The following is a 13,350-nucleotide window of genomic DNA, read 5'->3' as shown; positions in this document are numbered from 1 at the left end:
TTCTGCCTGAATCCTCTCATGACACAGCACTTTGCCTGGTTAATTTCAATTTATTCCTCAGATCTCAGCTCAACATCACTTGCTCTGGATGTTTCTTGTGGGGCCCCCAATCCAGTTCCAGCCTCCCAGTTATAAACCGCCCCAGCTCAGTCACATCTCTTCTTCATGGTGTGGCTCCTAGTTCACTGCCTTCACCTCTTTACAAGGATGGGGCTTTGTCTGTTTGGGTTCACAAATGTATTCTCAGCACCCAAGAGCATCTAGCTCAGTGTAGATGCTCAGTAAATGTTCAGTGAAATCAATCAGTCAATAAATGAGTGAATTTTGGTGATGAAATATCAAGTGTAAGATCATAAATCCACTTATTTCCTTAGCCTTATAAATCCTGACCTTTAAATTGAAAAATGAAGAAAAATTGAAGGGTCTCACTGTGCACACAGAGACACCTCTGATACTCTGTCATGCTGTCATCTGTCATCACAGTTGACAGTCTCAATGACTTTCTGCAGTCACTCTGGACTTCTCCCCTCGCTCCCCATGTCCCCTCACACCTTTCTTTTCCCATCATTCTGATTCCTACTTTGACTTTCCCATGCACTGCCATGGTTACTGTTATAAGCCTGCAGTTTCATTTTTTTTTTTTTCTTTTCTGCCCAATTCTTTAAACTTATTCTAAACCTCACAGCTAGCTAAAGCAAAGCAAACTCCCATAAGGAGCTCCAACTGTCAGATTTTATTTTAGTTAAAAATTATTCTGAATTTTCATCTCTACTTACATTTCTCCTTTGGCTTACTTGTACTACCTAAATCTTAATCTAGTTTTGAAATATTACCAGAATGCCCTTTGAAAAATATATGTCAAGGTAATAAAGTCAACTATTTACCATTTGTTGTCATCTAGTAGCAAGACAACTCCATCATATATTTTAATTATCCCAATGTCACCTTTTATTACATTTGGAGAGTTTCTGTCCCCCTGGAACAATTTTCTGTTTCAAATACTTTCACCAATAATAGATGACTAAAGTGATTTTGGAAATGCTTCACTGAGAAAGAGAGATTGAGCTTATAAGCACAGCTAATGTTGTCAATGAATCTACAGCTTATTGGCTCATTGGGAAAACTGATTGGAATGTTCCTGATTCCATATCCAGTGTGAACCTTTACCATCACCTTCCAACTCAAAGAGCATGCCTTTTTAATTACAAGGTAACTGGTCAGAGAAGTGAGGGTAGATCAGCATCAAGCCCTCAACTTATCAGAAAAGGATCTAAAAATCCCATCCCAGAGAATTGAGTCCAGAGTAGTATATCAGAAAACCACATAAAAAATACTGAATTGATACTATCCTCGGCTTGCTTGTTTCTCAGGTCCTAGGAAAGAAAAATATTGGCCAATAAAAGATGACCTTTTATTTGGTAGTATCTTGCTTTCATGATTAACCTCATAACCTTCAGGGTTAGACCACAGGTTCAAAGATGAAGGTGAACTTACATTAAAATCATAAAAGCTCAGTAAATTCATGAGAGTTGGGCATCAAAAATACTTTATTATATTTCCATTTGGAGGAATTGTGGAGTCATTCCAAAGGCAGACTCCAGGAAGTCAAGAATGCTAGTATCAGACTGCCTGGCTCAAATCTCACTGGTGCCATTTGCTAGTTGGGAGGCTGAGGGGCAAGTTCATTTATCACTGGGTGTCAAGTTTTCTTAATCTATAAGATGAAGGTACAAGTATAATACTGTACCTGTTCTACAGGATTTTTCTTAGGATTAAATAAGACAAGTATATAAATTGCCTCTTATATAGTTAGCACTAAATAAATGTTAGCTATTATTATTACAGTTGGGTCCTTAATTCCCAAGTGGATACCAGCAAGAGTTTTGACTCCTCTAGACTTTGATTTTCTTAACTTGAAAACTTAGAATGTTTGTAAAACACTTTAAGACTCCCAAAAGGATACTTACTGTACATATTAGGCAATAAAAGTCCATTTAAGTACCTGCCAACAGTACAATATAGAAAAGGATAACCAAAAAGTGTGAAGGAGAAAAATAACTCTGTTCACATTTGAAACAGTAACACTTTCAGAAAACTTAGGAAATTCAAAGGCAAGGGTTAGAGAATTGGAAGAACTAGAGATTTCTAGCCAGAAAGAAAAGCAGTTTGGGGAACTGGGGCAAATAAAGTTGAGTGATAGAATTAAGCCTGGGCCTCACCTGCCTCCAACAGTAGACAATTAAGACCTCAAAGTTGTACTCTTCCCTTAACTTTCATTAGAATTTGGAAATTATTTTTTCTTTCCAGTATTTTTAACTCTTAAACTTTCTGGGCCGGAGTCTGGGAGAAATTAAAACTTAGTAAATACAGTGTCCAAAAGCAGGTTCCTACATGGCCTTGGTGATTATTACATGAGGACAAGGCTAAATTTAGTTAATGGTCCCCAGGAGATCCATGAGTCCTTGGGACTACAGTAATGACGTCAATATCGCTGCCAAGAAGGTATTGGGACAGGTGACCTGAAACTGTAATTCTCTGTTCCCTACTCAGTTTCCTTGATAAAAACAATAAATTTGCACATTGTTTGGCAAATAAAGACTGTAGCACTGAGAGTTCCACCCTTCCTTCTTGCTTATGTCCTCTGAACCAAGAGAAAAGCAGATGGTATAAAAGGTCTTGCTTGCTAAGGCTGCCTAACCCCAGAGGAAATGGGCCTTCACCTGTGACTGGATGATTCTCAAAAATCATCCTTTTTGGAAAAACAGTGGAATGAATCTGACATTACTTTCCTACGTACATATATGAATACACCACAATGAATCCCACCATCCTGTATATCCACAAGAATAGAGTCCTAATTTGAATAAGGTATATTCCATGCCTTTATAATTATATCAAAATGAATTCTACTGTCAGGCATAACTAAAAAGAACCAATTTAAAAAAAAGATGGGTAGAAAATAATGAAATAATAAAAGGAGAGCAATCCAAAAATATCCTTATTTCAAAAATCTGACTTATCTCTCCCCTTAGGATTGTTTCATCTATAGTCAGATTTTGAAGTAATCATTGAAGTAATAGAGATTTTCATCACTGAAGTAATAAAGAGGTAACAATGACAAAAACCCTGTCTCTTGGCATCCATGGAGATAAATGACAGCTCAGGACAGGACAGTGGCAAATTTTCTGTGATATATTATTCTCCCCCATGCATCATTCACAAAAGATGACTTAGGAGGTGGAATCCCCAACCTGGCCCTAATGTCCCTCATTCCCTGCAGTTTTGGTGCAGGGAGCACCCTGAGGCCAATTGAATAAAATCAGTGCTCCCCTGCACCACCGAGGAGCTGCTGTGTGGTACCGGCTTGTGCAATGTGGAAGACAGTCACTGTGCTTTGAGAAAAGGGGAAGAGGAACATTTACCATTCTTGGAAATGCCATTTAGATTGTATTACACATGTCAAAGGAGAACTGAGACTAGGTGACCTAAAGAGGTGGTTAAAATAAATTCCAAGTAAGAAAAAGGTCTCAATTGTGTTGGAAAAGGAAATTGTAAGAAAGTAAAGACACTTTAAAACCATGGTAACTGAGACCTGTCCTGACTGCACACACCCTGGTTTGCATTAATTGCAAACCTAGGCTCCACACCCCCTACTCCTTAAAGTACAGCTAATGTGCCCTCAAAAGAGAAGAACACGAAGGAAGATGAAGGAAGCATCTGGCTTGTGTGAGTGCACATCTTCCATTATCTCAGCCAAGATTAATATTTCTACTCTGTATTATCAGCTTTAAGTAGGTCAAATGCTTTTTAGATAAAACTACAGCCAGTCCCCAAACCAGGTCTTCTAATTACATGAAGTAGAATCAGATATGAATCCTGCCCCAAAGTTTGGATCCCAATTCTGTTCACTAACCAATCTTTCCCACTAACTTCTAGATGAGAGGATAAACATGAGGCAAAAGATTCCAGTTGTAATAATGTTTGGCTAATTGATAAAGTTTACTTCTTACATTCTGTGTGAAGAAATAACTAGTCATTTAATGATTTAAAGATTTTCAGGGAAGATTTTTTGGGAAAAGGTCAAACTTAAAGAAACAGGCTTAGGCTGTGTTAATTAAAAACATTTCTGTAGAATATTTGAATTGCAAGCTACGTGCCTCATAAATGCCTCATATGATGCTCTCTCCCTTGCATCATAGCTATTAATAAAGATCAATACAAAAAAATAGCTACACTTCAGAAGACATAAGTTATTTTATGAATTACTTATTTTGAGCCTAGACAAATAAAGTAGCACAATTTGGTGTTTCTAGCTTTCAGGAACTTCCAATCTGGAGAGCAGGCCAAATGTGTTCACATGAAATCATTAGTTTAACAGTGTATTTCATACATCTCTATCCTGTATGCATGATATGCATAACTACCCACAGCTACAGATGTCAGTATCAGTTGTATACTAGAATAAATTCACTAAATTGTGCCACACAGAGTAAAAGCAAACATCTAGAAAAAGAAGGCTCAAAGTAGCAGCCCTCATCAGGAGCAAATTCCCAGAGGTTGTGCTTTATAAGATTCTATAAAAAATGGTGCATCCCTCTCCCCAAAACACTTCTGTAGGCCCCCACATTATCAAGGTTCCCCACATTATCAAGCCCCAACACCATGACTGGCTTTCAGAGTTCCCCGTGACTTGATCCCAAGGACCAATCCTTTTCATGGTCCCTATTAATTTCCTTGATACCTTCTTTTGTAGACTTAGTTTCTAGCTATGTCATTTCTGTAAACCATGTGACCTTGGGAAAGTTGCGAAGTCATTCCTTTGGTATTTCATTCTCCTAATCTGTAAAGTAAAGAGGCCGAGCTATACAAAGATGTCAACAGCCCCCTACCCTACATGTGCTAGTTCTCAAAGCACCTCATCTCATCTGCTCCTCCCTATATCCCCAGGAACTGGAAAGGGCAGGGATTGGCCCATTTCTAAGATAAGGACTCCAGTCAAGGTGCTTCTGTTTCCATGCCCAGTACTGATGCTTCAAGCCCAGAAACATTAGGTGTCTCTTCTCCTAGCTGGTTCCCACTGGAGCCTTCACTGCTGTCTGTCCAAATCCTGCCCATGCTTCAGAGAACAACTTCATTCCCACCTCTTCCCAAGACTGCTCCAGTTTTGATAGACTCTCAGCTTTACTTCTTTCTGTTACCAGTAGAAATACAGAGTTTGGTGCCACCCACATTCTACTTACCTTCCTGTCTCTCTGTCCATCCCATCCTGCACTCTCCTATGTGGCTCCCAGGGTCTGATGCTTGTCTCTGCATTTGGGTAGAGAAACTTCAGAGATATGGCCTGTTGTTTTCTATATCCATGCTGTCCCAGCTCAAGAGGAGTCCATGAGCTCATTCAGAACAGGCTTGTGGCATTGATTGGACATATGAAGGAGACAAACTTAGCTTCCCTTGGCTTGGAATACAGCAGGAGAAAAAACAGGAGTGAAATTCAAGCAGAACCCAATGCCAAAAGTCAAAGCAACTTCATTAACAACAAAATCAGTATTTGCCTAGGTAGTAGTATTTGGGAACTGAAGTTTTCTTTTTTTATCATTTCTCCCCTGTCTTACAATGTTTTCACACACACACACACACACACACACACACACACACACCATCAGCAGTAGCAATAACACCACTACCATCACCATTACCACCACCATCACCAAAGCAAATGACAGTTACCATATATCTTGGGTTATTTAATATACAGTCAGTCATCTGTATTTACTTATCTCCCATCAAAAATATTTGAACAAAATAAATTGCATCTGTACTAAATATGTACAGACGTTTTCTTGTTATTATTTCCTAAACAATACAGTACTACAAGTATTTATATAGCATTTACATGGCATTGGGTATTATAAGTGATCCAAAGATGATTCAAAGTGTATGGGAAGTGTATATAGTTATATGTAAATACCACACTATTTTTTATAAGGGACTTTGGCATCCTTGGGTTTGGGTATCTACAGGAAATTTTAGAACCAGTTCTTCATGGACACCAAGGAATGACTGAACTGCATGTGGCAGCTCTCTACAGCTCTTTTAGGCCACAACACATGCTGGAAACCAATGACATGGATCTTGTTTAGGTGGCTGTTCTGTGACTGCTATCCACTTCTAATTAGTCTTCCTCTCAATGAATTATTCAGCTCTGACTCACCTTCAACAGTTCCTACAAGAGGACCCAAATACCACTCATGCCCTGACTCCTAGACATCCAACAAAAAGCAGACAGGATAACCAGAGCTGCGGTTTTATCTAAAAGTGTACCCAGATCTGTCACTAAAGCCCAAGGCAGCAGGAGAGCCCAATGGGCAGCAGCACTGACTCTGAGTCAGCACTTACACCCCTGCCCTTCTAAGTACCAGCTGTGTAGTTTGGCCCTTCACATGTGCCTCGGTTTCCCCAGTTGTAAAATGGAGATAGCAGGATTCTATAAGGAGAACATTTCAGAGTGCTCAGGAGACTTGAATGAATTAGATTAAGTGAAGCCCATAGAAAATTCCTGTACAGAGTACTCAACAAGAAAGCATCAGTTGCTATTTCTGCTTTTCCTATTGATTATTACTGTTATTGTCATTTTCGTTCTTGGAAGGAAGGATGCTATTGTCCTAAAGATGGAAGAGCTTAGCAGGTAGAGTGGCACATGCCTGTAATCCTAGTGGCTTGGGAGGTTCAGGTAGGAGGATCACAAGTACAAAGCCAGCCTCAGTAAAAGTGAGGTGCTAAGCAAGTCAGTGAGACCCTGTTTCTAAATTAAATACAAAAAAGGGCTGGGGATGTGGCTCAGTTCAATCTCTGGTTAAAAAAAAAAAAAAAGATGGAAGAGCCTAGTGTAATACATAGAGATTCAGGCACACACGGTCTGTCAAGCCCCTTTCCTCACCAGTCACTTACTTCCATCCTCCAGCATATCCACAGACACAAACTTTGAGAGGGAAAGAATTCCTTTGAGACACAGTGTTCCTTTCCTCTTGGTGACCTTGACTGACAGAGCTGCTGCACACTCTGAAGTGGCCACCTGCTCCTTTCTCCATTTTTTCCTGAATCTCTGGACCAGGAGCAAGAGTAGTGATGAATAGTCAAGAGGTTTGTTCAACACTCTTCTCTAAATAGATCACAGAGGCATGCACACACACCCACGACCTTGGTCAAGCTCTGGCATGCACCTTCTAAGTACACTGACTGCTGAATTCTCCAGGAGCCTGTGGGTCAAGAGTAGGAACTATGGGCAGGGAGTGAGGCACACACCTTTCTTTCACCTTGGGAACTCCACCAACACCTCCTCCACCCCCAGCTCTCACAGAAAGAGCAAACCTTTTTAAGAGTCTAGTTTAATTCTATCTTCCACAGCCTACTTAGCTTCACCTCAGCACATCCTAATATTTTCATGTTGGATATAATTGTGAGTAGTTCTGCCAAAGAGTTCAGATGCAGCGTTACTTTCATGTTTAAAGGCAAGGGCAGGGAGGAAATCCCTCAATGAGAAGAGGGACTTGGGAATATTGCTAAACCCCTAAAGATCAGAGTGCACTTTCAGTTAAGTGTTGGGGACGGTGAATAGAGAGGAGCAAAGTCTCTCCAAGTATGTGATCAAGAGAAAACATACCTGTCTTTGGATGATTTGTAGACATGGGGAGAGAGGCTCCTTAAAATGTACAGAGAAACAACATGTATCCCATTTGTTTACAATTAAAAAAAAAAAAAAAGGAAAAAAAATGATCTTACAGTTGATCCCCACATTGCCTGACCAGAACTGAATAGCAGCATAGCCTTTTAGGAGTTTGCTGGGGCTGCTTCATAGGATCATCTGGCTCTCTTTGGATATTTCTAAATCAGTACCCCTCCAGTCATCCCTCGGGACTCACGGGTACTGTGTGGAGGGCAGAGGACTGGTGTGGTAGAACCACAGGACTAAGGACTCAGACAAGACCTAGAACAGGGGATTCCAAAATGAGCAGGTGGAGAGCCTGCTGCTTGAGAACTTTCTTAGCACAGTGATTGGGGCCAGAAAACTTCCAGTTATCACTTTTTCCCACCAACACATTTGTTTGTTTAATATCAAATAAAAGAGGTAGATGGACACTGTGGGCTAGAAACTATGTTTGGTGCTAACAGCTTACAAAGAAATGGAAAGCGCTATAAGGTACATGAAGAAGGAAACAGACCAGAGAACACAGCAGCTCTGTGGCTTGCTTGGGAGAATAAGAGAATGTTTCTCAGAAGTGTTAATAGTTAAGTCTTGAAGTAAGAGTAGGAGCTGATGAGCTGAGAAAAGGGCTGGAGGTGGTAAGTGTATTGATGATTTAAAATGCAAAAGCTGGATGCAGTAGTACTGGGTTCAGGTGCTAGATCAATCATTTACCAAATGTAAAACTTCAATCACATTCTTAACCTCCCTGGCCCTTCACTTCCTTATCTATAAAATGGGAATAAGTCCACTCATCTCCTAAAGGGAATTAAACATGATGAGAGTTGTAAAGCTCTTGGCACAGTGCCGGCCCAAAGTAATCACCCGCAAAAATGTAGACAGTTATGGTTATTCTTGTGACCATTTATTCTTGTGCTGGGCCATTTGGAAAGTGGTAGAAAGGCACCCTGAGAAATCCCAGACTTCCAGGAAGCACAAAATTCAAGGAGGCTTTGGTTTATGGATCTTCAACAGCTCTTCAGTGAGGCAGAATATGTTGGCACGATTGAATGTTCTAGCACAGTATAATATTCCTGTATCTTGGCTTATAAAACATACAGATAAGTGTCCTCCAATTCTCTCTTAGTTTCTGTTCATTCCAGAGCTGTGCAGCATGAGTCATACCCAATCTGTAACTCACAAACCCCAATGAGGAAGAACTGAAATGCCAGCCACCTGTCCCATCCTTCCATTCCCAGGACACAGCCCACTGAGGACCTTACACCTTCCACTTGGGGCAAAGCCTCCCCTGACTCCAGCCACACCTGCCTCATTTTTATTCTCCCTGCCACACCTCGAAAAAAGAGAGAGTAGGAAGACGAGGGGAATTCCAGATTAGTTTAAACTAAACTCGGGGGAAATGACATTTGTTTTCACAAGGAGGAAATAAAGCCTTTTCAGTTACCATTGCTAATCTTTGCTCAGCAACCCTCTTAGGCTCAAATCAGGAAATCCTCAGGTGTGGAACTTCCCAGAGCTGAGGTTACTGGAAACTTCTGAGGCTGCAACTGCTGAGGAGCTGGGAGCCAGTTCAGGGCGCAAGATCTTCTAGGCTCAGGGCTGGCAAAGTTCTACTTCCAGAAGATTCTGGCACCCTGACTAGCACCCTATGAGACTGGCCAGTGGGTAGCAGAATAATTAATAAAGAAATCCAAATATTTAAGCACAAACTGTTTTACTTCAGACCTTTTGGCTTCAACCTTTGCCCAGCTGCCTCCAAGTGCTTATCAGGTGGGCAATCACTTTTCCAGCTTGTTGATGTCATCTGTGGACAAGGAAGGGTAGCCTTGAGGAGCCCCATTTGAAAGATGGGTTACCCCAAAAGCTAGGGAGCCACCCATCACATGGAGGAGAAGCAGGTCACTTTATCCCTTGCTGTCTCAACAACAACAGAAAAAGAACAGCGCTGGAGTTAGAAACTGCCTGATTTATCTTTAGAAAGAAGTGGTATATAAATAAATCCAGTAAATCGGAGAGTTGGAGGAGACCCAACTGCATAGAGTTAGGGAAGAAACTTTGAAAAAGGTCAACCCCAAGATTTTCTATATTCAAGTATCCCTGGGGCAAAAAGAAGTCTTATAGGCAAATCAGCTATATTTCTTTTCTTCTCCTATTTTCTAAAAAGGGAGAAATTAAAAGGTCAATTTCTTTAACTGGTCCTAATTGCAATGACTGTATCTTTTTCAATCTTAAAATACCCCCATTTCCTTACCTTGCGGTCATAATCCTTTCACAAGCTCTTAAAAGAGCTGTTATGAGGCTTCAGTGAACTTTTGAATTGTTCTGATCTCAGCACAGTTTGGAGGCCAAGAAGCTAAGAGCTGCCTTGCAAAGTAGGAATGGAGGTTTCGTAAAAGGATCCAACCTCAGACTTCCTCTACTTGACCCCGTATGCACATTTGAGCATTCAGTGCCATAAGTTTATCTTTACATAATAAAAAGGGAAAGAGAATTATACTGATAATTATACTAATTCTAATGCTAAAGGACTCCAGGAGCAAAGAAATAAATATATGTGAGTGTCCCGAAGCGTGCTTGCTCATTGAAATGGATGAATGTGGTCAGTCTCCATAGAGACATTAAAAGGTAGTCTTTGACTTCATGTAGCAATGATCCCCTTTAGTTCTCCTTAAGGAATTATAAACCACTAAGAATATGGGTGCCTGATATAGCCTTCTTTCACCCAAAGCTTTTGGGGAGTTACTAAACAGTTAATAAGTAGCTTTGCTTCTTAGCTATGCTCTAAATCTTTGGGTGGAAGGGATAATGAAAAGAACAATAAATAAAAGCCATTCATATTTGAAGGGAAAAAATAAAAGGATGATGGCAAAACAACCTACAATGATAAATCTCCAGAAATGTGGGGAAGAGTCATCATCTTTGAGACCTAATACATGAGGTCAGGAGTTGGTCTGGGATCATGCATCTGGATAGTTCTTTAGATTGGTGACATCTTGTTTAATCCCCTCAAAGCCACATGAGGTGAGTAGAACACTCTCATTCCTCTCTCTCTGCAGGTGAGTAATGCAAAAGCTGGCAAGGTTAAGTAAACAGCTTATGGTCACACAGCTAATCATGGTTGGACCACACATCAATCCACATATTTGACTCCAAACCTCTTATGCTTTTTCCTGTGTTTAAGAAGATTCCCATTCATCTGTTGAAGTACTAAATGATTTCCCAGTGGACTGAAAGAATCAGTGGGTCCCTAACACCACCTTTAATGCCAAACTGTTACTTGAAGTATTAGGAACAAGAGCCCGATTCTTGGCATTTCTAAGGTGGAATAAAACTGCCGTTTATACATTATTAGCCCAAAGCTCACACAAAAGGAGTGTTGTGCCTGAGGTAGTATTCAGAGGCAGTATGGTTATTCTTACAAGGCAATGTGCTCAAAGGTTTTTTTTTTTTTTTAATTGCCCATTAATAGTTGTTTTTGGAACCAGATTTCAAACTACAGAATAAAACATTCCTGTTACTTTATAATTGTACCTGGTTACTCAACAAACAACAAAATAGCTTTGACCTTATTTTGTCCACCAAACTTGACTTTATTCTCTTTGAAACCAAATTTACTATTTAAGGATGAAAGCTGGAAACCTTTCCCAAAAGGACTTTTTAGAAAACACTTTGATATGCTGGCATCATTCAAATGGGTGCATCTCATACCAAAGTGACTCTTTTAAAGTGGACTCTAAAAGTACAACTGTGTAGTTTTGGTTTATTTAAAGAAATGATCAGATTACTTGTAGTGACCCACAAATAAAACATCCTATCTCCCAGTATCTCAAAAATGATGGAAGATGAGCCAGAGCCTATAAACGAAGAAGACATCAAGAGATTTAAAATCCACTATCCCTGTAAACAACAGCAGCAGTGGCTGACCATTGTCATTCTTAAAAAGATCATCATTATAGCTGCACACTGTTCTTTGAATTCCAGGCTAACCAAAGTTCTTAAGAAATACCAAAATAATATTGACCATTTACTAAACTTCATTTGGCATAAATAATGTTCTAGTAACAGAATTAAGATCCTGAGACTTGGGGCTGGGGTTGTAGCTTAGTGGTAGAGCACTTGCCTAGCATGTGTGAGGAAGTGGGTTCAATCCTCGGTGCCATATAAAAATAAATAAACAGAAATAAAGGTATTTTATTCATCTACAACAACAACAACAACAAAAAGATCCTGGGTTTTGTCCTAGTTCTGACTTCCCTGCAGAATGATCCAAAGTAAATAACTTCTTCCTCTTCCGGAGGAAAAATGGGATCAGGCAAAGATGGGTACCGGCCACTGCGGTCATCACGTTCACCCCTTTATCTTCTGTTCTCTGCCTTTCCTCCTTCACAGGCAGCATTGCCGCCATTACCGTGACCGTCATTGCTGTGGTGTTGTTGGTGTTTGGGGTTGCAGCGTATCTGAAGATCAGGTGAGACACTCCTCACTCTTCTTTAAAAAGAAGAGCCTTCCATTCTGTGGGGCTCCAGGCTGAGAGCTGTTTTGCTGAGGTCTTCTTTCTTAATTGATGTTGTAGCGCTCATAAACACTGGTAGATAGGTAAATGTGACCAGTGCACTCCACGCTAGTCAGGAGTAGACAGTCCAGTGTCTGAAGCTTGGCAAAGCAGAGCTAATAAGCTGAAATACGCAGCACGATGGTATCATGGGATGAGATGAACCTGGATCTCTACCCTTCAACCATGTCACCATCCTGGGAAAGCCACATGCTGTGGGAGAGGAGTGGGATCAATGGTTCCTAAACACTGATGCTGTGCACACTCATCTCTGCATTTGTACCTGATCTGTTAATAAGGTTTTCACTGTTTTTAGAGCAGAATGTGAAAAACAAAAGGAAAGTGTAGCATTTTCTAAAAAACTGGGCTTTTTTGTTTCTCTGAGATTATATCCTTACATTTTGAGTTCTAAAAAGTATTTTCTTCCACAAAATGAAGATGATCATAAATGACAACTGAGATTTTACTTTCCATAGCCAGCTGAAAGCTGCTGTACTCTGAATCCATCATTTTTTTTCTATTGCTCTGTGAAATCCAAAAGTCTCAAAACCACATTATTCACACTCTCTGAGTGTCCTTCCAGCTGTAAAACACCAGATGGCAAGTGGCAGTCTTATTTGCCAGTCTGCTCAGTGCCTGTAACAAGGGACAGAAGGACATGTTTTGCCATGGTGAACACAGCCACTCAGTGACCTCCAACACATTCCACTCCCAGCCCCAGGTACCATTGTTATGGAAGCCGCTCTGACCCATCACTCCTTCCCTTAAAATCCCCCAGTGACTCCCTTATGCATTTAGAATTGAATTTTAACTCCTCACAATGGCCCTGGAAGTCATTCACAGACCTGCCTCTTCCCACCTCTTCTGGTTCACACACCTCTGTCCTTCCTCCTGACCACGGGGCTGGGCAGGCTGGCTTCCCTCCAATTCTTAGGACTCACAGGTTCTTGCCTTCCCAGAACCTTGGCTCTCCCTAGCCCCCACCCTGAATTGCTTTGCTTCTAGCTGTTCCTTACATAGCAAACGCTGACTTGACTCTCCTTTCCTCTGACAGACTTCTCTCCCAGTTTGGTGCCTCTTATTTATTCTCTTGGTG

The 13,350-nt window shown here is 40.7% G+C and overlaps 1 protein-coding gene across 1 annotated transcript in view; it reads left to right on the top strand.

Moving 5' to 3' along the window:
• PARM1 (prostate androgen-regulated mucin-like protein 1) overlaps window positions 1-13,350 on the top strand; it is a 101,186-nt gene that overhangs the window by 77,263 nt on the left and 10,573 nt on the right. Inside the window, exon 3 of the mRNA XM_079152758.1 lies at window positions 12,092-12,170. Within this exon, the coding sequence (XP_079008884.1) occupies window positions 12,092-12,170 (79 nt within the window). The remainder of the gene's footprint in view (window positions 1-12,091; window positions 12,171-13,350) is intronic.

This window comes from Sciurus vulgaris, assembly GCF_902686455.1.
Source record: "Sciurus vulgaris genome assembly, chromosome: 9".
Taxonomy (NCBI): Eukaryota; Metazoa; Chordata; class Mammalia; order Rodentia; family Sciuridae; genus Sciurus; species Sciurus vulgaris.
The sequence above is the reverse complement of the archived record's forward strand: the minus strand, read 5'-3'. Positions and strand labels throughout refer to the sequence as shown.